At 43.0% G+C, this 25063-nt stretch overlaps 1 protein-coding gene across 4 annotated transcripts in view; it reads right to left on the reverse strand.

Annotated features, from left to right (window-relative positions):
• LOC115159100 (dymeclin-like) overlaps positions 1-25063 on the reverse strand; it is a 156484-nt gene that overhangs the window by 52687 nt on the left and 78734 nt on the right. For all 4 annotated transcript variants that reach the window (XM_029708496.1, XM_029708497.1, XM_029708498.1 and 1 more), the window contains 3 exons: positions 24405-24518; positions 24185-24279; positions 2152-2236 (listed from right to left, as the gene is read on the reverse strand). In XM_029708496.1, coding sequence (XP_029564356.1) covers positions 2152-2236; positions 24185-24279; positions 24405-24518 — 294 coding nt within the window. The remainder of the gene's footprint in view (positions 1-2151; positions 2237-24184; positions 24280-24404; positions 24519-25063) is intronic.

Consider the following 25063-nt stretch of genomic DNA (forward strand, 5'->3'; position numbering starts at 1 on the left):
TCACTTGCTTTGGCAATTTGGGAGGGGGGGGGGGTGAACCCCTTGGACCTTGAGGGAGGTAATGGAGAGAAAGTCGCTGCAGCCAGTCACCCAGGAGAGGAGGCGGAGGGAGAAGGGGATGGTGAAGGCTGCAGACTGGGAGGCAGGAAAGCAAGAGACAGAAAGAGGAGAACAGTGGCCTAGCCAGTCTCCTATCACCAGTAACAGGCCAAAGGTAGATCCACTATCTCCGAGGCCTCCTATCACAACACCATCTACTACTAACAAAGAGAGAGAAGGAGAGAAAGAGAGATGGTGTGTCCCAGAGAATTATAGTGACAGAGGACTGAGAGTGATAAATGGGGTGGGAAAGAAAATAAGGGTGAGATGGAGTGAGAAAGCAGTGAATGGGGGGGTGGGGGTGGCTGGAGAGGAACGAAGGACTATCGGCGATTGTAGGGGAAGAAGTAAAGTCAACCCCCCCCCCCCCAATCACCCTCGCTTTCGCCCCTTCTCACCCGTCACGCACGCTCTGGAGTCAACTTTAATTACTGCCACGTGCCACCTCATCCCTTTCATCCCCTCCGCCTCTCTACATCCCCCTTCTCATCCCCCTACCAAGGCCTGCTCCCTCCTCACCCATCTCACCCATTCACTCCCCGTCAGCCTTTCTCTTCTCCCCCCTCTACCCTCTGTAAATCGTGTCTGAGCTTGTGGCTCTGCGTCACGGCAGATCAGTCACGAGGCCTGAAGGCAAAGTGGGGCCTGTCACTCTGCCTTTGTCCTGCCTAGTCTCCCCTCATCTCCCATCCTCCCCCCTGCAACGCAGCACACTACACCACAACACGACTCACACAGCCTGCCTGGCTCTACAGACAACAACACCGCTGTGTGCACATCAGCTTCACATTTTCATAGCTGCTTGTTGTATATATGCATAATGTGTATTTATTGCAGTACAAATAGTTGTTATTATTAGGAGCTTTGGTGAGTAATTTCAAATGTATTTCTTTCACAAGGAAAATCAACTTAAAAAAATAACGTTTTTTTAAATGTGTGTGCCAAATAGGAAGGTGTGTGTATTTGTGTGTTTTCATCCAATGTGTTATGACTTATAAAGACGTTTATAGTGACTGATTGAGAAGCGCAAACAAATGAAGTAATTGTAGGTTGATAAGCTACTCCTGCAGACAGAGAAGGGTTAGTTCTCACCATGTTGACTGGATGTTATGATAACCACCTTTATGTTTAAACTGCAGGATTTCCTTCCTCCTAGCGACTAAATAAAAACCTCTTAACAACATTACTTAGTAACAGAACAAAACGTTGAGGTCTAGACTGGACATGAGATACGAACACAGAACAAGATCCCTGAGACCTGGATGGAATCTAGTCACAACTTCTTCCACTGAGACCAGGGTCATATTTATTAGACACCAAACATAAACAGGGGGCGGTACTACCTGAACTGGTCCAATAAGAAATGTCTTGTTTTTGTTTTCTGTTGCAAAACATTTGACTTAATATGTTTTGTTATGGTGTGCCCTAATGAACACGACCCCGACCAGCTTATTGTTGGAGCTTGGAGGAGTTCTTCCATGATATAATTCACACAGACATATAGCAAACCTGATATAATTGATAAAGATGTATTCAAAACACAATGTGACGAGGGAGGGTAATGTTTGGGTGAAGTGATATCATTGGCCAGAAGTTAATTCAGCATCAACGTCTCTAGACATAGCAATGGTATTATCAGGTATATGTGTGTGTGTTTGTGAGTGTGTGTTTTGGAATGAAAAAGGGCCATAAAGGAGACATCCAAACAAAAGCGAGTGGGGGTGAAGGGTGCTTCCCTTCTGCCTGTGTGTGGGAGGAGCCTAATCACTGACACACCTCCAGCCACTTCTGGGTCTGTGCGTCTGGGTGTCTAGGTTTGCGTATGGCCTCTGTCTCTTACTGGGTTTGCTGTGTCTTTGTTCCTGTGTGTTGCGGGGGGGGGGGGGGGGGGGGGGGGGGGGGGGGGGGTTAGGGGTTGTCAGGCGTCAGGGCCCCCCCAGCCCCAGGCCTGCTCCCTCCCTGTAGACAGAGGAGGCTGAGGTGTGTGTGGCTGATTGCAGTTGATGTGGCTGGAGGTCCAGGGGACCAGGGCAGTAGGGGAACTGTACTCACGTAGTCTGCCCGCCGCAGGCCTCGTACAGACTGGGTAGCCTGCTCCAAAATCTTGTTGTGCTTCTTGGACAGCAGTGCAAACAGGCTGAGGGGGTGAAGAGGGAGAGAGAGAGGGATGAGAGAGGGAGCGAGACAGGGGAGGAGGGCGTGAAGGGAATGAGGGAGCGAGACAGGGGAGGAGGGGGTGAAGAGAATGAGAGAGCGAGACAGGGGAGGAGGGGGTGAAGAGAATGAGGGAGCGAGACAGGGGAGGAGGGGGTGAAGACAGAGAGGGGAGGAGGGGGTGTGAGAGAGAGAAGCAACAGCATTAATCAGACTAGCAACAACATCCTCCTCACATCTCACTCAAGAAAGACAGACAGAGACAGCATTACAGAAGAGATCTAACACACAAACACTGTCGTCATGTCTGATGCTGACTGAGGTACGCGCTACACATGGATATCTCTAGAAACTAGGGTACCACTGAGGATTTCCTGCGGTGGACTTATTTGCTGTTGATAAATTGATAATAATCTGCCATTTTTTTTATGTCATTACATTAAGATATAACAGGGGAACATAGCTACATTCAATACAATTCACGAGTTGATTTAAAAACAATTTAAAACCCTTTCTCATGGTTGGAGTCTTGACAGACATGTCCAAAATCGCTTGACATAAAATAACTTTTCTTTCCATGCATTTATGGCAGTGTTGTTAGTTATAATATGTTTTAAATCAAATCAAACTGTATTTGTCACATGTGCTGAATACAACAGGTGAAATGCTTACTTACAAGCCCTTATCCAACAACGCAGTTAAGAAAAATAAGTGTTAAGTAAAAAATAAATTAAAGAGCAGCAGTAAAATAACAGTAGCGAGGCTATATACAGGGGGTACCGGTACAGAGTCAATGTGCGGGGGCACAGGTTAGTCAAGGTAATTGTGGTAATATGTACATGCAGGTAGAGTTAAAGTAACTATGTATAGAGTAGCAGCAGTGTAAAAGTGGGGGGGTGGGGGCAATGCAAATAGTCTGGGTACCCATTTAATTAGCTGGGGGTAGAAGCTGTAAAGAAGGCTTTTGGACCTAGACTTGGCACTCCGGTACCGCTTGCCGTGTGGTAGCAGAGAGAACAGTCTATGACTAGGGTGGCTGGAGTCTTTGACAATTTTTAGGGCCTTCCTCTGACACCGCCTGGTATAGAGGTCCTGGATGGCAGGAAGCTTGGCCCCAGTGATGCACTGGGCCGTATGCACTCTCCTCTGTAGTGCCTTGCGGTCAGAGGCCGAGCACTTGCCATACCAGGCAGTGATGCAACCAGCCAGGATGCTCTCGATGGTGCAGCAGTAGAACTTTTTGAGGATCTGAGGACCCATGCCAAATCTTTTCAGTTTTCTGAGGGGGAATAAGCTTTGTCGTGCCCTCTTCACGACTGTCTTGGTGTGCTTGGACCATGTTAGTTTGTTGGTGATGTGGACACCAAGGAACTTGAAGCTCTCAACCTGCTCTACGACAGCCCCGTCGATGAGAATGGGGGCGTGCTCAGTGCTCAGCATTCTCACATAGGTGTTCCTTTTGTCCAGGTGGGAAAGGGCAGTGTGGAGTACAATAGAGATTGCATCATCTGTGGATCTGTTGGGGCGGTATTCAAATCGGAGTGGGTCTAGGGTTTCTAAGATAATGGTGTTGATGTGAGCCATGACCAGCCTTTCAAAGCACTTCATGGCTACAGACGTGAGTGCTATGGGTCGGTAGTAATTTAAGCTGGTTACCTTAGTGTTCTTGGGCACAGGGACTTTGGTGGTCTGCTTGAAACATGTCGGTATTACAGACTCAGTCAGGGACAGGGTTGAAAATGTCAGTAAAGACACTTGCCAGTTGGTCAGCGCATGCTCGGAGTACACGTCCTGGTAATCCATCTGGCCCTGCGGCCTTGTGAATGTTGACCTGTTTAAAGGTCTTACTCACATCGGCTACGGACAGCGTGATAACACAGTTGTCCAGAACAGCTGATGCTCTCATGCATGCTTCAGTGTTGCTAGCCTCGAAGCGAGCATAGAAGTAATTTAGCTTGTCTGGTAGGGTTGTGTCACTGGGCAGCTCTTGGCTGTGCTTCCCTTTGTAGTCTGTAATGGTTTGCAAGCCCTGCCACATCCGACAAGCGTCGGAGCCGGTGTAGAATGATTCAATCTTAGTCCTATATTGTTACTTTGCCTGTTTGATGGTTCATCGGAGGGCATAGCGGGATTTCTTATAAGCGTCCTGGTTAGAGTCCCGCTCCTTGAAAGCGGCAGCCCTACCCTTTAGCTCAGTGCGGATGTTGCCTGTAATCCATGGCTTCTGGTGGGGGTATGTATGTACGGTCACTGTGGGGACGACGTCATCAATGCACTTATTGATGAAGCCAGTGACTGATGTGGTGTACACCTCAATGCCATCGGAAGAATCCCGGAACATATTCCAGTCTGTGCTAGCAAAACAGTCCTGTAGTTTAGCATATGCATAATCTGACCACTTCTTTATTGATGCTTCCTGCTTTAGTTTTTGCTTGTAAGCAGGAATCAGGAGGATATAATTATGGTCAGATTTGCCAAATGGAGGGTGAGGGAGAGCTTTGTACGCGTCTCTGTGTGTGGAGTAAAGGTGGTCTAGAGTTTTTTTTCCTCTGGTTGCACATTTAACATGTTGATAGAAATTTGGTAGAACGGATTAACTACGTACCATTTCATGTCTCCTTATGTTATGGCGTGAAAACAGCTTTCATGGGCACATACATTCAAAATAATGTATGCGATTGGACAATGGAATGTTTCTAACGGGAAGAGTCACCTTAACTTGATACTTATAATAAATTACATAGTAATGACAAATTACATAGTAGCCTAGTGGGCATATTCACAATGGGGCTGATTCAGACTTAGTAAATGTATGCCTTTTTTACGCATTTTGATTTAAGTACTTCTCAATATTTGGTACTCAGACTTACCCTATGCATGTAAGAAATGAGGTTTGCGGGTGTGGCTCCCTTGTGAGCACTTAAAAGATTTTATTCAATCCCAGAAAACACACCCACTGGGTGGACTACCAATTTGATCAGAGATAGTTTTTTTCAATTCATTTTTTCTGTTCAATTATCTAAAGCAATCACTTGAAATACTGTGCAAATTTATTTTGGTCGGCACAGCATTAGAATGTAACAACAAGTAACTCAGAAAATCAAATAGGCCTACTGGAATACCTTGGAAATCAAACATTTCCTAAATTTGGTTCTTGAAAAGCCTTTGAAATTATTGTAGCCGATTTATAAGCTCTCCTGATCCAATATAAATATCCAATAATTTCTAATCAGTTTTTGTGACAGATGTAGACACTTTCGTTAACCTATTATTTACATAGAAAGTAATAATAATTTGAATGCCAATGCATAGTGCCATTGGGGAGGCCTATAAAATGGATTAGTCTTAAAGGGATACTTTGGGATTTTGGCAACGAGGCCCTTTATCTACTTCCCAAGATTCAGATGAACTTATGGATACAATATTTATGCCTCGGTGTCCAGTATGAAGGAAGTTAGAGATCGTTTCGCGAGCCAGTGCTAACTAGCATTTGCGCAATGACTGGAAGTCTATTTGTAACGAAACTACCTGTAACTTCCTTCATACTGGACACAGAGACATAAAAATGGTATGCACGAGTTCATTGCCAAAAGTACCCACATAAAGTGGTAATGCATACTTCTGACACTTTTTGCATACTTTTTGGGGAGAGTTTTTGTTCTATGTGCTATAAAAGCAATACAATATAAAATGTACATCCTTGAAAATTATGATTGTGCTTGAAAAAGTAATTATAAGTCCATGAATTTGACTTGCCAATGTCTGTACGAACCCTGCATTTTGGTTTCCATGTTACACCTGCAATTTTAAAGGATATGGTTGTTACAGTAGGTTGACTTATGGGCCAATTGGCATATATTAACCATTTTGAAATGTTGATCCCAAAGTTACACTTTGGACCCATTATTTATAGAAAGACCCACATATATCTCATAAAATATATTTTTAGAAAACACAGATTCCCAATGAGAGAAAATACAGCAATTTCTCAGTAGCATTATTTAGAAACTATAAGGTGAATCCCAAATGGCACCCCATAGTGTAGTACTTTTGACCAGAGCCCTAAGGTCTACTAAATATGGGATAAGGGGCCATTTGGGATGCAGACAGAAGCTCCAGCTACGTACATCTATGGATTCTTCATGTATGGATTCTTTAGATAAGGCTTGTATGACTCATTCAACTGCAGATTTGGTGGTTTGGCATATGCTTTTCATCCGTCTGTCTACACATTAGCTGTCTTGACAAATCATTCCAAACAGCGTGTCTGTGTGTCATTCCAAACAAAGGCATCATCATCACAAGGCATGATAACACAAACAACAACGCAACCAGGGGAATGAAAGCAAGGCAAACAAGCCTCACAGATACAAGTGCAGCTAAATATAATAGAAAATAATAGAACAAAGAAAAAGTTTGTTGTGTGAAAGATGTAGAGGATCCTGATGGATTGACGTACATAAAAGACATATGCATCCCAAATGGTAACCTATTCCCTATATAGCGTACTACTTTTGACGAGAGCCCATAGAGTTAGTTAGAGGACTCGTGGATATAATCAATTGTAGCATAGACAATGCCATTGAGGGCTTCCACCATTTTAAAGTAGTCAACTGGGTGGGGATTCCTATGGGTTGGGCCAATGATCAGAGCCTTCTCTTCTTCAACTTGTGTTAAATATGGTTTGTAAATGTCTAAGTTATATCACTACCATCTAATGGCCACAATAAATCAATGACATAAGATTTGGTTCAGGACCCCAACATTGCAGGTTGCGGTAAATCACAAATATTTGCTTTATGCTTTTTTCGATCTACAAAATAAGAAGAAAATTGACCACTTCAAAATGGATAAGGCTTCAATGGTGCTGACTATGCTGTCACAGACACCATAACAGGATAGATACAAAGGTGAGTCCTCTAACTCTATGCGAGAGCTGTATAGGCCTTGGTCAAAAGAAGTGCACTATAAAGGGAATAGGGTGACAGTTGGGACACAGAGCGAGACTGGTAGTACTAAGAAGTAAATGGCATGATAACAAGGCTGCGCAAGGGATGCTTGAATCTTTAGTATGCAGGCTGGCAAGGCAAGGTCGAAACAAACAAACAGGTGAAAATCTTATCTATTCTGAAACAAATCATTCAATAATATTCTTTAGAGTTGCAGACCATGTTCGTTGTTGACGGATCCTGACTACATATGCAGGTACATGTTTGGTACCCAATATCATTCAGACATCAGACTAATGTTACTACTCACATCAGTTTTCTCCAAAATCATCAAATAGATTCTGTGTAACAAAATATGGACGTCAACCAATCCTTGTTCTATTGGTAAACTTATAACAGGGGTGGGCAAACTTTTGGGCTTGACGGCCACATTTAGAAATTCAACGGAGGGCCGCAAAGATTTTTTTTACTGATTTGTTTGTTAAAATCTATTTGAGGGCTAGAAAAAGGGCAGTTTAAAAAAAAAAATAGAGATCCATTATAACTTCTACATACATTCTATGTAGTTTCAGAGTGGCCTGGAGTGTTTTTCTTAGTTTTTACCAAGCACAGATTCAACTACAAAGACCAGGGTGATTTTCAAGCGCCTCAAAATGGCAGTGATAGGTATATCGATGGGTAACAATAACAAATCAGACATGGAATCTCTCTTTAAGCATGGTCAAGTTAATAATGATGCTGTGGATGATGTATTAAACCACCCAGACACAAAGATAGACATCCTTCTGAACTGAGCTGCAGGACAGGAATTAAACTGCTCTGGGATGTTACCATGAGGCAATTGGTGACTTTAAAGCAGTTACAGAGTTCAATGGCTGTGATGGCAGAAAACTAAGGATGGATCAACAACATTGTAGTGACTCCACAATAATGACTTAAATGACAAAGTGAAACAAATACACAAATATACAGAATACAAATATTCCAAAACATGCATCTTGTATGCAACAAGGCACTAAAGTAATACTGCAAAAAACATGGCAAAGGAATACACTTTTTGGCCTAAATGCAAAGCCTTATGTTTGGGGCAAATCCAACACAACACATCACTCCTTATTTTCAAGCATGGTGGTGCAGCATCATGGTATGGGCATACTTGACATCGGCAAACACTGGGGAGTTTTTCAGGATAAATAGAAACGGGATGGAGCTAAGCATAGGCAAAAAAAAAAGTCTGCTTTACGCCAGACACTGAGAAAGGAATTCACCTTTCGGCAAGACACGAACCTACAACACAAGGCCAAATCTACGCTGGAGTTGCTTACCAAGAAGACTTGAAAGTGGCTGTCATGATCCCGAACATCTTGACAGAGCTTGAAGAACTTTGAAAATAATAATGGTCTAATATTGCACAATTCAGTGTCTAAAGCTCTTAAAGCTGCAATATGTAGCTTTTTTGGGGCGACCGGACTAAATTCACATAGAAATGTGAGTTAAAGACCTCTCATTTTCATTGACAGCAAATTTAAGAAGCGGTAGATCGGTTCTATGTGCGCTATTTCTATATTTCCTGTTCTTAAGTTTTTGCATCTGACTCTCTACACTATGCATTGCTTGTTTTGCACAAACTTAAAATAGGCAAACTGTGAGAATTTTAGCAACCAGAATATGGCAGAATGATTTCTGCATATTGCACCTTTAAAGAATTACCCAAGAAGACTCAAAGCTGTAATCGCTGCTAAAAGTGTTTCTAACATGTATTGACTCCGGCAGCGGAATATTTCTGCAACGACTATATTTAATTTATATTAATCTAAAAAATAATAATCTTCCTCTGACAGAGTATTTTGGGTAGATTGTTGACACATTTTTTAAATGCCACTTTGTAACAACAAAATGTTTTAAGAAATACAAATGGTATGACTACTTTTGCAAGGCACTGTACATCATTAAGTCTCTCAGGGTCGGTCTCCCTAGTGGCGCAGCGGTCTAAGGCACTGCAATGTAGTGCTTGAAGCGTCACTACAAACCCGGGTGCGATCACGGCTGTGTGACCTGGGCCGCAACCGGGAGACCCACGAGGCGGTGCACAATTGGCCCAGCGTCGTCCGGCTTAGGGGAGGGTTTGACAGCCGGGATGTCTTTGTCTCCTCGCGCTCTAGAGACTCCTGTGGCGGGCTGGGCGCATGCATGCTGGCACGTCGCCAGTTGTACAGTGTTTCCTCTGACACATTGGTGCGGCTGGCTTCCGGGTTAAGCGAGCAACTTGTAAAGAAGCAGTGCGGCTTGACAGAGTCGTGTTTCGGAGGACGCATGGCTCTCGACCATCGGCCATCCGTATGGGAGTTGCAGTGATGGGACAAGACTAACTACCAATTGGATATCACGAAATTGGGGAGAAAAAGAGGTAAAAAGTAGAAAAATTATAATAATACAAAAATAAAAGTATTTCATGGTCTACTCCACTGACCTTGAGTACAGGCCACCATGGATCAACACACATCACACACGCATCAATATACACAACACTTGACAACATAGGCTACAGACCACACGCCAACATACACAGACCGAGACACATCCTCTTTCTCTATCGTCTTTATAAACCAAGGGGGAACAATATGATAGATGTTTTAATAATTTGGCAAAAAAATATGATGTAGAAAATATAATATAGATACACCTTAGACTTACTGCATGCAATTTCTAAGCAACCAGCTTCAACTGGCATACCATCGGCGCAGAGTCCACCATTGAATCAAACAACCATTTTTCTCTAGTAACATTCCTGTAATCTTTCTCTTCTATCTCAGAGTACTCAGCCTGGACCACAGAACATAAATAATGAAATCAATTCAGCCTAGGCTCCTCATGCAGTACTGAGCTGTCTACCACCACATGCCCCTACCCATGAAAAATACAGTGTCCCCACAAATGCCCCCCTATTCCCTATATAGTGCACTACACAAGGCATCGGGTGCCATTTGGGATGCACACATAGCCTAGCTCAGTCTCTCTCTCTAAACCCACTAGAAACAGCCGAGCAGATGGTGGCTGATGCTCAACAATAACAAATAGAGACGAGTAAACAGCCGTGTGGGAATACACAGGGGAGCTCACCGCCTAATAACACATAGGAGCGGGGAGCAGGGGAAGGAGCAGGGCAGGCAGACACACAGACACACATGGAAAAACACACATACAGTGCATTCGGAAAGTATTCAGACACGGTCACTTTTTCCACGTGGTTACGTTACAGCCATATTCTAAAATGGATGAAATTGTTTTATTTCATTCATCGACACACAATACCTCATATTGACAAAGAAAAAAAGGTTTTTAGAAATCTTTTCAAATTTATTTACAGTACCAATCACAAGTTTGGACACACCTAATCATGCAAGGGTTTTTTTTATTTTATTTTTTACTATTTTCTACATTGTAGAATAATAGTGAACACATCCAAACTATGAAATAACATATATGGAATCATGTAGCAACCAGAAAAGTGTTAAATCAAAATATATTTTGGTTTTTAGATATTTCAAAGTAGCCACACTTTGTCTTGATGACAGCTTTGCACACTCTTGGCATTCTCTCAACCAGCTTCATGAGGTAGTCACCTGGAACGCATTTAAATTAACAGGTGTGCCTTGTTAAAAGTTAATTTGTGGAATTTCTTTCCTTTTTAATGCGTTTGAGTCAATCAGTTGTGTTGTGACAAGGTAGGGGTGGTATACAGAAGATAGCCCTATTTGGTAAAAGACCAAGTCCATAGTACGGCAAGAACAGCTCAAATAAGCAAAGATAAATGACAGTCCATCATTACTTTAAGACATGAAGGTCAGTCAGTGAAGTGCTTTCTGAAATAGCTGTCAGAAAAGGGGATAAACATCGATCTGGCAACTGTTTCAAAACAGGAGAAGGGTAATATTCTCCCGAGTTTTTACGCCACCGCGAGGACTGCTAAAGGAAACTGATATGGAATCAGCAGCATTGCTGGACTGCAGGCAGGCCTAAACTGCCAATTAAATGAGCCTCCACCGGACCGGCCTTGGTGCAAGATGAGAGAAACTGAGTTCCTGAACGCAAACAATGTCTTTGCTAGTATCATAAAACAGCTGAGAAGGGAGGGCAGGGACAGAACCAGCCACCACCCAGCTATAACACAGCAGGACCTACAAATCCTCTGCGAGTCCAAAGCCTTGAGCCCTGCCACCCCTAGAGGATTACTGTATAAGGTGAGGTTTGACTTGCAGTTGCCTTTGGCCGAAGAGGCAGCAAAGGAAATCACAAACTGAAGCCAGACTCATTCGTAATAAAAGAGGACAAAAATGGATCGAGATAGGCAACGCTGAGTTTCCATGAAGAAACCAAGAACCACAAAAATCCAATGGAAAGAGACCGAGAGAATCGTTGTGGCTGCATGTATGAAAACCTAGGGAACAAGCTTTGCTCGATCGCTAGAAAAAATCACTAAATGACCTGAACATGACCCAGCCTTTTATCTACACCCCAGACGAAAGCTCTCCGATGACAACAACATGTGGTATACCATAGAGCCAATGGGACTCAACACTCTTTCATCAATGCTGCCCCGTCTGTGCAAGGTATAACATTTTGTTAAAATAGCTAGGCTACTATACAGTATATGAATATAATAAACATGAATAGAATCGTTGTCATATTGTCATTATTAATTGCTCGCTCTCTCTCTAGGAGGCTGGCACATCCCGTAGGTATACCAAACACTGCATCAGGACAACTACCATCCAGCAGCTCTCTGATGCAGGTCTGGAGGACAGAGTATGTGAACGGGCACAGGGCTGAAAGCTCTCTTAGGAGCTATTGGAAGCCGTCCTTGGATAAACAGAAGGAGATGGAGTAACATCCTAACAGCTACGTGCGACAACAAGGCAGTTGTTCGTGAGAAATGGTGGCCAGCTGTGCTTGAGTCCCCGGCACTAGACAAGTACTTCACTAATTGCACACTGAATGGAAATGTGCATTTCAATGTGTATCACAAATTAATAGCTGTCGATGCTGTGACCATCTGAAAAAAAGTGTCATTGTGGTTTCTATTCTGATCTGCTGTCTTTGCTACAATGTTTCAGCGCCGTTTTCAGAACCATGGACAGTGCCCCTACAATGTTTCCATCTGACATAACATTTTCCTATGCATAGACCAGATGTGCACTGTTTTCAGAACCATGGACAGCGTCCCTAGAAACCAATGTTCTGGAACTATCAACCAGCATTTGGGTAGTTTTGCTTTACATGGCAGTCAATAGGAAAATAACTAATGACTAGAGAACACCTAAAATGTCACTTGACAACCAGTGTTAGTGAATGTAGCATCATGTTTTTGTTTCAAAACTGATAGTTTGGGAAATAATCTTGATTTTTAATGCAGGTAACCCGTTGTATAAAAGCAATAGTACACTCGAGGCCATGTGTTATGACATTTCTATCATGGCTGTGGTGGTCTACACCAATCGGCTTCGCCTCGTGGATATGACCACATCACAGCCATGATAAAAATGTCATAACATATAGCCTCATGTACTATTGTTTAATTGTTGATTCTAAAACATACACACTGGGTATGTCATATAAAAAATATTGTATTTCATTGGGGCTTTTACATGGCGTGTGTGTTTTTGTTGATTCCAAAATATGACACACTTGGTAAAATGAATGCGATATGGCCATGCTCAGTTGTTTTCGTTGTTTCCAAATCATAGACACACTATGCTGGCTTTGACTGAGATCTGGGATTGTTTATTCAGTTAATTTAACGTCTGGGCATGCTCTGAAGCTGTGTCCTCTTTGAAAGCCTAAGGGGAAAAACTGAAGGGGAACAAACATCCTTTGTTATGAGGTCTCTGTGTTTTTTTTAAATGGGAGTGGTTGTAGACTTTTCCCGGACCTGTTTTTTTCCTGGACTAAAGGCCCTGAAGTTTCTGCACATGTGCAGATCACGTTCTGGCCAGGTGTTTATTTACCTCTAATTTACTCACACATTTTTGTGGTCTCCTTCCCTCCATATTTCTCACTGTCAATCGGGAATGATAATTCTTCAAGTTTTACTGGTGAAATGTCCATGCAGCATCTGCATACCAACCATTTGATCTCAATCAGTTTCATGAGTTGAATGATCTTGTAAAGTGAGCTAATTTTAGAGCAGATGGTGTTAAAACTATAGCATAGTCTACCTGTGTATCTTGCCTAGTGGCGCGCGTTGTTGAGTTTGGCCACGAGAGAGAAATGACGTGGTGTTTTTGTCTTGCAGTAACGTTATACTATGCTACGATATTCGGTTTTGTTTTGTAGAATACTATCATTATGTGATCTTGCAGACATTGATTCAGCTTTGATATAACTTTATTAAACGAGCCTGAGTAGCCTGTTCTCTACGAGTAGAGCAGAGACTGTGTAAAGTAGAGAATAAACACATGCCGAGAACGTGATCCGCACACAAGCAGTAGCGTCGGGTCCTTAAGTCTGAGGAAGAAAAAAAAGATCAGGGAAAAGTCTGATCCACAGCCACTGCCTTTTTATAAAGGTGGTGAGATGGAGGGGGCACACTTGTTTACTAATTGATTGACAGAGCAGGGCTGGGCAGGGCACTAGCTGCCATACACTATTGTATTAGCATCAGCGGCATGGCAACCTGTTATATTGTTCATGTCTAGTCTAGACACAGCGCCTGGAAGCTGTGTCAGATTGACCTACCGAGAGAGAGCCAAATTGCCTGGCCACCGCTGAGCAGCGTGCACACACATACACGCTCACCTACACACACACAAATACACACATACACAGACACGTACAGACGCACACATGCACACACCCACTTGCTTTCTCTCCCTCTCTCTCTCGCATCAGCAGACTCGGCCACAAAAAAAACATATACCTAGACCAAATGGGAGAGAATCTCCGAAATTGTTGCACAAAGAACCTAGCTGGATAAATGCAGTACTGAGCTGAGATGTACACCTGCTCCACATGTCAGCACCATTCATCCGATGCAGGTCACGGAGTCCATTTATCATTGGCTTTATGTGGGGTGATTGAGGTACTGAAAAGCGTATTGAGATTTGATTACCAGTGCTGGCTAAGAGGTCTGAGTCTGTCTGTAGGGTAACTAAGATTATATGGCGTCTTTTGTAGCCATGGTATTAATAAGACTGAGAGGCACACCTGGTGATCCCCACCAGCACCAAGACTCTGCCACACTGACTGACTGCAAAACTCAGCCCTAGTCTACAGCACTGGCAACAGTGGAGGCTCATCAGAGGAGAAAGGGGAGGACCATCCTCAGTGAATTTCATTAAATTAAAAATAGTAAAACTTTTTTTTAAATGATCCTTTTTAGATAAAACTATAATAAATATATTCACGTCACCAAATAATTGATTAAAACACACTGTTTTGCAATGAAGGTCTACAGTAGCCTCAGCAGCACTCTGTAGGGTAGCAACATGTTGTAGCCTGAGGACAGCTAGCTTCTGGGTACATTGACTTCAATACATAACCTAGGAGGCTCATGGTTAGCCGTGTCTGAATCCTTGCTTAGGAAGTCCCCCAAAAACTCTGAAATCTTCATCCCTAACTACAACGTTTTCAGACAAGATAGAACGGCCAAAGGGGGCGGTGTTGCAATCTACTGCAGAGACAGCCTGCAGAGGTCTGTACCCAAACAATTTGAACTTCTACTTTTAAAAATCCATCTCTCTAAAAACAAGTCTCTCACCATTGCCGCCTGCTATAGACCACCCTTGGCCCCCAGCTGTGCTCTGGACACCATATGTGAACTGATTGCCCCCCATCTATCTTCAGAGCTCGTGCTACTAGGTGACCTAAACTGGGACATGCTTAACACCCCAGCCATCCTACAATCCAAGCTTGACACCCTCAATCTCACACAAATTATTAATGAACCCACCAGGTACCACCCCAAAGCCGTAAACACTGGCACCCTCATAGATATCATCCTAACCAATTTGCCCTCTAAATACACCTCTGCTGTTTTCAACCAAGATCTCAGCGATCACTGCCTCATTGCCTGCATCCGTAATGGGCCTACGGTCAAACGACCTCCACTTATCACTGTCTTGGACACACCATCTTAAATAAGCATGCCCCATTCAAGAAATTTAGAACCAGGAACAGATATAGCCCTTGGTTCTCCCCAGACCTGACTGCCCTTAACCAAAACAAAAACATCCTATGGCGTTCTGCATTAGCATCAAACAGCCCCCGTGATATGCAACTTTTCAGGGAAGTTAGAAACCAATATACACAGGCAGTTAGAAAAGCTAAGGCTAGCTTTTTCAAGCATAAATTTCCTTCCTGCAACACAAATTCAAAAAAGTTCTGGGACATTGTAAAGTCCTTGGAGAATAAGAACACCTCCTCCCAACTGCCCACTGCACTGAGGATAGGAAACTCTGTCACCACCGATAAACCCACCACAATTGAGAATTTCAATAAGCATTTTTCTACGGCTGGCCATGCTTTCCACCTGGCTACCCCTACTGCAGTCAACAGCACTGCACCCCCCACAGCTACTCGCCCAAGCCTTCCCCATTTCTCCTTCTCCCAAATCCATTCAGCTGATGTTCTGAAAGAGCTGCAAAATCTGGACCCCTACAAATCAGCCGGGCTAGACAATCTGGACCCTTTCTTTCTAAAATTATCCGCCGAAATTATTGCAACCCCTACTAGCCTGTTCAACCTCTCTTTCGTGCCGTCTGAGATTCCCATAGATTGGAAAGCAGCTGCTGTCATCCCCCTCTTCAAAGGAGGGGACACTCTTGACCCAAATTGCTATAGACCTATATCCATCCTACCCTGCCTTTCTAAGGTCTTCGAAAGCCAAGTCAACAAACAGATTACCGACCATTTCGAATCCCACCGCACCTTCTCCGCTATGCAATCTGGTTTCAGAGCTGGTCATGGGTGCACCTCAGCCACGCTCAAGGTCCTAAACGATATTGTAACCGCCATCGATAAGAAACAATACTGTGCTGCCGTTTTCATTGACCTGGCCAAAGCTTTCGACTCTGTCAATCACCACATCCTCATCGGCAGGCTCGACAGCCTTGGTTTCTCTAATGATTGCATCGCCTGGTTCACCAACTACTTCTCTGATAGAGTTCAGTGTGTCAAATCGGAGGGCCTGTTGTCCGGACCTCTGGCAGTCTCTATGGGGGTACCACAGGGTTCAATTCTTGGGCCAACTCTTTTCTCTGTATACATCAATGATGTCGCTATTGCTGCTGGTGAGTCTCTGATCCACCTCTACGCAGATGACACCATTCTGTATACTTCTGGCCCTTCTTTGGACACTGTGTTAACAACCCTCCAGATGAGCTTCAACGCCATACAACTCTCCTTCCGTGGCCTCCAACTGCTCCTAAATACAAGTAAAACTAAATGCTTGCTCTTCAACCGATCGCTGCCTGCACCTGCCCGCCTGTCCTGGATCACTACTCTGGACGGTTCTGACTTAGAATATGTGGACAACTACAAATACCTAGGTGTCTGGTTAGACTGTAAACTCTCCTTCCAGACTCACATCAAACATCTCGAATACAAAGTTAAATCAAGAATTGGCTTCCTATTTTGCAACAAAGCATCCTTCACTCATGCTGCCAAACATACCCTCGTAAAACTGACCATCCTACCGATCCTCGACTTTGGCGATGTCATTTACAAAATAGCCTCCAATACCCTACTCAACAAACTGGATGCAGTCTATCACAGTGCCATCCGTTTTGTCACCAAAGCCCCATATACTACCCACCACTGCAACCTGTACGCTCTCGTTGGCTGGCCTTCGCTTCATAATCGTCACCAAACCCACTGGCTCCAGGTCATCTACAAGACCCTGCTAGGTAAAGTCCCCCCTTATCTCCGCTCACTGGTCACCATAGCAGCACCCACCTGTAGCACGCGCTCCAGCAGGTATATCTCTCTGGTCACCCCCAAAGCCAATTCCTCCTTTGGCCGTCTCTCTTTCCAGTTCTCTGCTGCCAATGACTGGAACGAACTACAAAAATCTCTGAAACTGGAAACACTTATCTCCCTCACTAGCTTTAAGCACCAGCTGTCAGAGCAGCTCACAGATCACTGCACCTGTACATAGCCCATCTATAATTTAGCCCAAACAACTACCTCTTCCTCTACTGTATTTATTTATTTTATTTTGCTCCTTTGCACCCCATTATCTCTATTTCTACTTTGCACTTTCTTCTACTACAAATCTACCATTCCAGTGTTTTACTTGCTATATTGTATTTACTTTGCCACCATGGACTTTTTTTGCCTTTACCTCCCTTATCTCACCTCATTTGTTCACATTGTACATAGACTTATTTTTCTACTGTATTATTGACTGTATATTTGTTTTACTCCATGTGTAACTCTGTGTTGTTATATGTTGTCGAACTGCTTTGCTTTATCTTGGCCAGGTCGCAAATGTAAATGAGAACTTGTGAAATAAAAAAAATAAAAAAATGGTTCTCACCCCCTTCCATAGACTTAACACAGTAATTATAACAACTTCCGGAGGACGTCCTCCAGCCTATTAGAGCTCTTGTAGCATGAACTGATATATTGTCCACCCAATCAAAGGATCAGAGAATGAATCTAGCACTGAAATCATAAGCTAGCTAGCACTGCAGTGCATAAAATGTGGTGAGTAGTTGACTCAAAGAGAGAGAAAGAAAATAGTTGAACAGTTTTCAACAAATACATTTCTTCCAAAATGGAGAAGCAAGATAGACAGAAATTGTCTTTTTTTTCTCTTCTCACTTTTAGTTTCACTTACTTAGCTAGCAAATGCAGCTAGCTAGTTTAGCCTACTCAAGCACCATGCTCAAACAGAGGGATGCTATGTTAGCTAGCTGGCTAAGACTATCCAACACAACACTGGAACTCTTCCAATTCAAGGTAAGGTTTTGGTTTAACAAATGTATTGCCACCGGGGCCCACCAGTTTCAGTGCTAAATTGTACACTAACATTACTGCATGATTTTAGCGGGTTTACTAACGCATTAGTTCTTTTAGCTATGTTGACTATGACATTACTTGATATAATATGGTGACAATGATGTAGGTTGTGTGTAGCGGTTATGATATGGATTGGCTTGGAAAGATTTTCTCGCCTGGGTACACAGCTGATGTGTTGTGCATTGAAGTCCACAAGTGAAGGGAAAAAAGGTGAGAGGAGAAGATCGCATCGATGCGAGAAGGAATACAACGTGGCTGGTATGAAAGTGAACTGTGTTTATGTGTTATCAGGGTTGAATTCATTCCACCGATTCTGTTGAAAAATGTTTCTTAAACGGAAGCAAATGGAATTAAATGGCAAAAAACATACCAGAATTTGTCAAATAGAAACTCTTGTTTACCTCTGTTGGATTAATAGTTACACCATAGATCAGTTAGATGCAGACAAGAGTGTGCAAGGCGGGATTGAATGACACCTCAACATTTTCTCTCGACCTGTATGCACCTATTTTGTAAACTTTCATTTATAGGCTAGGTTGTAGCAACCTCGTGATGGGCATAGGAAAATTTGAGTATCGTGTAATAGCCTAAAAATATTGCTGTTACATTGAACTGGGTGAATGGAATATGAATGACAGTCATCCAATATGCTGTAATATTTTTTTTTTCCTCACTCATCTTAAATGGCACCGACCACCACTGACTGACAGACACGGCTTTACATAGAACATGCATGTGTAGAATGTATCTGTGTCAAAGGTGGTGCACTAGAGAATAGGGGGTCATTTTGGATCCATTCAGCGAGTCCACTATCCGTGAATCATTCCAGCACGCAAAGATGCAATACAAATGATGCTGTGCTCATGCAGCAATCAGTAGGACAGAAAGATAATAAAAACATTTAAAAGAAGCAGGAAGAGAGGGCAGCAAAAGACTAGTAGTCTTAGAGTCCGGTAAAACCTGGAAGCATAGGACTTGAAAATGAGCGAGCAAGTAAAGTACACAAGCTCCTCTCCTAGTGAGTCGCACGCGGTGAACCAGCCAGTGTTTGTGGCGACTGCAACTGGAGTGGGGGAAATACATATTGTCCAGAACATACAAGTATCTCCATATGTGGAGGCTGGCGCAGCTGAAAGAAAAGGGGAGGAGGAAAAAAAGGACCAAAAATATATAAAATAATTGGTTTTCTCCAATTTCGTTTAAAAAAAAAAGTCTGGTTTGTGTTTTTTTTTTTTTTTGTAAAATACTTCAGCATAGTATGTTTGGGTTACAGTCAGAAAGGTGAGAAAGGGGTTCAAAAAGAGGCGAAAGAGAAGCCATCACTGATTGTCAGTTTGTTTAATAATATTATAGCTCAATAGACATCCCAGAATAATAACTGATAATAACCAAAGGTAATGAAGATTGGAATTTGTGATTGACTCCAGCAAAGTATTCTCACTTGACAGTTCAAGAAAATCTAACATTGACTTTAGCCTTGAGCATGCAGTAAAATCATTGGAATAACTTTCCTTTACGACATTGAGTGTTCATGTAACAGTCCTGTGTAGCCAGGGTTGTGGGTTCGATTCCCATGGGGGACCAGTAGGAAAAAGCATGAAAATACTTATACACTCACTTATACACTCACTACTAAGTCGCTCTGAATAAAAATTGTCTGCTAAATGACTAAAATGTAAAAGTATAACCAATGCTTTGCCTGAGGCTTGGAGTTATAGACATACTTCACATGCTCTTATATAACACAGTAGTATTTTCTACTTTGTTTGTGAAATTAGATACATGTAGGACGGCAGGTAGCCCTGGGCCAGTAACCGAAATGTAGCAGGTTCAAATCCCCAAGCTGACTAGGTGACTAATCTGTCGATGTGCCCTTGAGCAAGGCACTTAACCTTAATTGCTCCTATAAGTCGCACCGGATAAAAGCGTCTGCTAAATGACTCAATTGTAAACATGTAGAAAGATGATGTAGAAGAGAGGAGGCAAGATGTGGTGGCATCTGAAATGGGGCTGAGATGCAGAGATGCACAAGCAAATCAGTGTAGGAACTAATATATAACAATAATAATATATGCATCTTAGATGCTTTTAACCAAAGCGACTTACAGTACAATGAGTCCATACCTTTTTTGGTATGTGAATCTGTATGTGATGCCTACGGGGAATTGAACCCACAGCCTCTTACCGACTAATGCTCAAATCAGTGTAGCTACTGACACATCCATGTCACTGCTCTTCAGGGAAGAGAGGAAGGAGTGAGGAAAGAGAAATTAAAGGGTGGAGGGGGGCTCACTAATGTAGTGGAAAGAAAGCCTTTTCACCCTCTGCTGCCTCAATATATAGACCAACAAAAATTCCTGGAGGAAATTCCTCCCAGGGAAAATCATGAACGTAATACATTACCTTCCCCTCCACCACCACATCCCAAACCAGACCTTACTTTATTTCTTATTTATTTTTTAACTGCATTGTTGGTTAGGTGCTCGTAAGTAAGCATTTCACTGTAAGGTCTACACCTGTTGTATTGGGCGCATGTGACTAATACAATTTGAAGAAAGGCTGTGTCAGCTAGGCTACTCTCTTAGTAATAATAAAACACGATGGAGTGTGTGTGTACGCATTTCTGTTTCTATTTCCCCGTGGTCACGAACAGCATTAAATGATCCTGAATGAATTGATGAGAGGAAGAGGAGGCCATGCACTTGTCTGGACGTTCTGGCGAACATTGAAAGGGAGTATGTGTGCGTGTAAGTATGTATGACCAGTGGAGTGTGTGCTCCTAAACAGGGCTCATCTGGAACAATGATCTGGGTGAGTCACTGGGGCCAAGCCCTTCACATTCCCATTCATTCATATAGTTAACTTCTAACCACAAAGTCAGGAGAAATCTCCACCTTCTCAACAGCTTGGAGTCATAACCATTACCTTCCTTGACTGACTGACTGCTTCAAAGCCAGAATACACAACCAGAAGACGTGACGTCTTTATTGAGAGCCAACCACAGATCTATGACAGCTAGCCCAGTGGTGTAATATGTGGTGAGCCACGCGATGAGCAATAGACCGTGGCTACAGCATTACAAAGGCTGCAGTTGACGAAGACGTTGGCATAAGTTGGATCTGTACATCCAGTGAAATATCTAATATCAATTGTTTTAAAAAAGAAAAAGAGAGTAGAAGAAAGTCAAAATAAACACAAAGCACGTAATCCCAAGCACATTCCCACTAATTGTGCGTCTTGTTATGACCACCAACTTTATTCCATCATCAGGGTGGAGTAAGTGTTCGTGTGACTGAGTGAGTGTGTTTTCTTATACACGTGTTTGTCTAAGCTTGTTTGTGTGCTTTAGTAAAGCTACCAAGGCAATCTGGAGTCTGTTGCTATGTATCTCAAGTCGTCAAGGCATTCAGAGGAGCCAAACGAAACCACTAACTCAATCACACATCAAATAATCACCATATAAAATACTTCCACTCCACCCTACAGGATCATTTGCAAAACAGAATAAATACGCACAATTATTACCCTTAAATGTTGACCTTTTACTTTATATGCTCTTGTCTTTAATTCCGTCATGCACCAAACCAACACGGTCACTGGCACTAAGGGAAATGTGTATGACTTAACCCATCTGTACTTCCAATCCACCAATCTTAAAAAAATTGTTTCAATCTGAAATCAGTGCGTTGCAAATTGTAACGCTATAATCTGCCATAATAATGATAGTCATTTTACGTCGGACTTAACCAGCTACTCTTCCAAAGCGCCGACCTAAAACACTGTTTTCAATCTGGAAGCACTGCCTCAATCTGCAAGAAATGGATTGGAATGTGATAATCGGCCAATATAACGATCGACTATCTTAGTCATTTTACACAGTTGTTATGGAAATGTTGAAATGATGTGTTGTGAATCAATCCATGCTAATGCTTGCATACTAGTGTGGTGATTTGGCAAGGGTTGGTCCTCTGTGGTAGACCTTATAAAAAGAAAAACGTTTTGTATGGTAATGTTTGTGACTGAATAGTGGCAGACTTCAGTACAGAAGGTACTGTAGGCCATGAGTCAAGGAAGAAAACAAAAGCGTAATCAAATGACTCATTTAAATCCTCTCTGATGAGGACGATCAATCCAACCTTTGTTTTTCTCCGCCTCTACTGCCTTGGTGAGGGAACACTGCAACATCAGTAGCTAAGAAGATACAGTGAGGGAAAAAAATATTTGATCCCCTGCTGATTTTGTACGTTTGCCCACTGACAAAGAAATGATCAGTCTATCATTTTAAAGGTAGGTTTATTTGAACAGGGAGAGACAGAAAAACAACAACAAAATCCAGAAAAACGCATGTCAAAAATGTTATAAATTGATTTGCATTTTAATGAGGGAAATAAGTATTTGACCCCTCTGCAAAACATGACTTAGTACTTGGTGGCAAAACCCTTGTTGGCAATCACAGAGGTCAGATGGTTCTTGTAGTTGGCCACCAGGTTTGCACACATCTCAGGAGGGATTTTGTCTTTGCAGATCTTCTCCAAGTCATTAAGGTTTCAAGGCTGACGTTTGGCAACTCGAACCTTCAGCTCCCTCCACAGATTTTCTATGGGATTAAGGTCTGGAGACTGGCTAGGCCACTCCAGGACCTTAATGTGCTTCTTCTTGAGACACTCCTTTGTTGCCTTGGCCGTGTGTTTTGGGTCATTGTCATGCTGGAATACCCATCCACGACCCATTTTCAATGCCCTGGCTGAGGGAAGGATGCTCTCACCCAAGATTTTACGGTACATGGCCCCGTCCATCGTCCCTTTGATGCAATGAAGTTGTCCTGTCCCCTTAGCAGAAAAACACCCCCAAAGCATAATGTTTCCACCTCCATGTTTGACGGTGGGGATGGTGTTCTTGGGGTCATAGGCAGCATTCCTCCTCCTCCAAACATGTCGAGTTGAGTTGATGCCAATGAGCTCCATTTTGGTCTCATCTGACCACAACACTTTCACCCAGTTGTCCTCTGAATCATTCAGATGTTCATTGGCAAACTTCAGACGGGCATGTATATGTGCTTTCTTGAGCAGGGGGACCTTGCGGGCGCTGCAGGATGTCAGTCCTTCACGGCGTAGTGTGTTACCAATTGTTTTCTTGGTGACTATGGTCCCAGCTGCCTTGAGATCATTGACAAGATCCTCCTGTGTAGTTCTGGGCTGAGATCTTACATGGAGCCCCAGGCCGAGGGAGATTGACAGTTCTTTTGTGTTTCTTCCATTTGCGAATAATCGCACCAACTGTTGTCACCTTCTCACCAAGCTGCTTGGCGATGGTCTTGTAGCCCATTCCAGCCTTGTGTAGGTCTATAATCTTGTCCCTGAGAGCTCTTTGGTCTTGGCCATGGTGGAGAGTTTGGAATCTGATTGATTGATTGCTTCTGTGGACAGGTGTCTTTTATACAGGTAACAGACTGAGATTAGGAGCACTCCCTTTAAGAGTGTGCTCCTAATCTCAGCTCGTTACCTATATAAAAGACACCTGGGAGCCAGAAATGATTCTGATTGAGAGGGGGTCAAATAATTATTTCCCTCATTAAAATGCAAATCAATTTATAACATTTTTGACATGCGTTTTTCTTGATATTTTTGTTGTTATTCTGTCTCTCACTGTTCAAATAAACCAACCATTAAAATTATAGACTGATCATTTCTTTGTCAGTGGGCAAACGTACAAAATCAGCAGGGGATCAAATACTTTTTCCCCTCACTGTAGGTGGTCTTTCCCACTCAGCACAAAACACAACCCTGGAATATCTACACCAGAAGGTGCTCGACAGACCTACTAAACCCCTACAATTCGCAATCTACCAGTAGGCTTTAATTCGAGTTGAGATCATATCTATACCCATTAAGAAGCATTGGCCATACCCGTGGCTGTGTTGACAGTCAGCAATAATTCTATGGAGGACGGAGCTGTAGCCTCACCTGATGATGCGCTGGGCTGCATACTGGTGTAGGCAGCGGAACTGGGCAGACATATTGGCCAGGGCAGCCAGACAGTTGGTGTGCAGGTACTTATCCTGGAAGAGAGGAAATGAGAGACGTGCAGTGACCTACCTGGAATTCCATTGAGACGATCTTGGGAGAAAACAAAGCTAGGAGAGTGCATGTGGAGATATATATGTGTATGTGTGTGCGTACTCACCCTGGTCCGTGTCATGTTGAACTGGATGGTGCGTATGACCACCAGGATGAGTAGACTACCCAGGGAGATTTCTGTTAATGAACGCTCTGAATACCAAGTTATGTTTTTTAATACCTGAGAGACAGGGAGTTCAAGCGAGAGAGAGGGAGAAAGAGAAAGAGGGAGGGAGGGAAGGAGCGTGAGTAACTACTCAGCATTTAATATTACTTTTTTTTAGCAGTGGGGGCAAAGGTCGTGGAGGGAGTGGTGGGTGGGGGGGGGGATATTTTTTGGGACTGAGAGAGGACTGAGAGAAGGTCATTTCGGGTGACTTTTTAAAGGTACATTATACTCCAAAATGAATGAAAATCAAAGGATTCTGATCTATCTATAATCCTCACCAGACATGAGCATATAACATATTGCCCCCAAAATATTTTAGGGCTGACTTTTTACCATAGCCTATATATGGGACCATACCATATTATCAGGCAGGTGTGCAAGGTTTTTTTCTGGATCAAAAAGGGACTACTTTCCTGCAAATGTATAAATGTTTTCCATGGAGCGGAGAGAAAATGTTGCATTTTGCCATGGCTAATTCTGTGTTCTTATGATCAAACATTATAACAAAATCAATGGGGACCACAATTGGGGCCCCTGGGCATGTGCCTTGCGTGCCC

The sequence above is a fragment of the Salmo trutta genome, chromosome 23 (assembly GCF_901001165.1).
Source record: "Salmo trutta chromosome 23, fSalTru1.1, whole genome shotgun sequence".
Classification (NCBI taxonomy): Eukaryota; Metazoa; Chordata; class Actinopteri; order Salmoniformes; family Salmonidae; genus Salmo; species Salmo trutta.